This window comes from Myotis brandtii, unplaced genomic scaffold, assembly GCF_000412655.1.
Source record: "Myotis brandtii unplaced genomic scaffold, ASM41265v1 scaffold691, whole genome shotgun sequence".
Lineage (NCBI taxonomy): Eukaryota > Metazoa > Chordata > Mammalia > Chiroptera > Vespertilionidae > Myotis > Myotis brandtii.
In genome coordinates, this window is record NW_005370704.1 from 784,979 (window position 1) to 786,404 (window position 1,426).

A 1,426-nucleotide genomic window follows, 5' to 3' on the forward strand; every position below is an offset into this window, starting at 1 on the left:
CCTCCCGCCCATGAAGCTCCAGCAGGTCCCAGCCCTCCGACAGCCTCAGCTCTGTAACCAACCACAGCACACAGGAGGGGGCGTCTCCGCGCTCATCCCATTTCACTCCCAATGGGTCAGGCCACCACTGCGTTTCAGCAAAACATTCTATTTTATTTTTATCTCAGCAAAGGTCCTCATGTGGCACCTGACTGGTACCAAACCAAAGACCTCGGGCCAACGGATGTGAGCTGAGACCACCTGCAGGCTTCCCGCTGGCAGGTCTCACCGCCTCTGAGCCTCAGAGCACCGCTTCCCCTCGCAGGTGCGCTAACAGTGCTGGCCACCAGGTGGCGGGAAAGTGGTGACACTGCAACCCGCTGGGACAGGAAGCCAAGCGGAGCCTTGACAGCAAAGTTCTTTTCTCAGGTGACAGACCTCCAGACCGGGTCCCGATCATGCTTGTTCGACACCTTCCTGGGTGCCTGGGCCGGAATGAAGACAGGGCCATCCTTTGCCCAGTGGCCAGGGGAGGAGATATAAGCTGCTTTACACTCAGAGCTCAAACGTCGAAGGAAGTCTTGTCTGGGTGAACGGGACAGTGAGCTCTGAGGTCAGTGATGCTGGCCGGCCTTGCAGCCTTGGCACACAGGGTACTTTCCCGGGATCCAGGACAACACTGAGCCCACGAGGACATTTTGCTTACATGCGGTTTCCAGCTGCCAGAGGAGTGCAGGCCTCTCACGCTTGGGTCCTTCTCAAGGTCTCCATTCAGATGCGCTATTCAACGCGTGAAATAACAGGAAATAGATTTGAAGGACCACGGCTGCTCTTTTCCTCCCTGCTGAGCAGTTTCAGACATGACTGGCATAGAGAAAACTGAGCACTCAGCGGGGTACAAGCTGGAGGTGCTTTCACACCCAGACTTCTCCTCCGGGTGCGGCAGGAGACCGGGTCCCCACCCTTCCGGGGTGGCCCTCAGCTTTGGGCCCAGCCTTCTAGCTGCGGAGAGCTCCCTTCCCCGCCCCCCTGCGAGGCTAGTTGACCCGGCAGGCGCGGATCATGAGCAGCTGCAGGAGAATGAAGACGGGAGACGTGATCAGGCCGAACCAGAGCTCCCGAGTCTGCTCCACCAGCTTCTGGCACAGCAGCATCTCGAACACGAACTTGAGGCTGAGAACCGTGAGGATCCAGAAGAGGCGGAGCACGGCCAGCCGCTTCTCCCCGTCCTGGAAGAGACGCACCGACACGATGGTGGTGAAGTAGGTGCTGAGCCCGTCGGCGGCGAAGAAGGGCACGAACACGTTCCACCAGGAGAGGCCGGGGGCCAGGCCGTCCACACGCAGCGCCAGCAGCACGGAGAAGGCCAGCAGGGCCAGCAGGTGCACGAAGATCTCGAAGGTGGCGAAGCCCAGCCACTGCACCAGCTCCCGGAGCGAGAAGAGCA

At 60.0% G+C, this 1,426-nt stretch overlaps 1 protein-coding gene across 1 annotated transcript; it reads right to left on the bottom strand.

Annotated features, from left to right (window-relative positions):
• Positions 1-132: 132 nt before the first annotated feature.
• Positions 133-1,424, bottom strand: TMEM203 (transmembrane protein 203; the record flags this gene model as incomplete). The annotated part of the gene is made up of 1 exon (XM_005881852.2): positions 133-1,424. A coding segment is annotated over one exon (408 nt), but the record flags the coding sequence as incomplete, so codon positions are not given.
• Between the last annotated feature and the right edge of the window lie 2 nt (positions 1,425-1,426).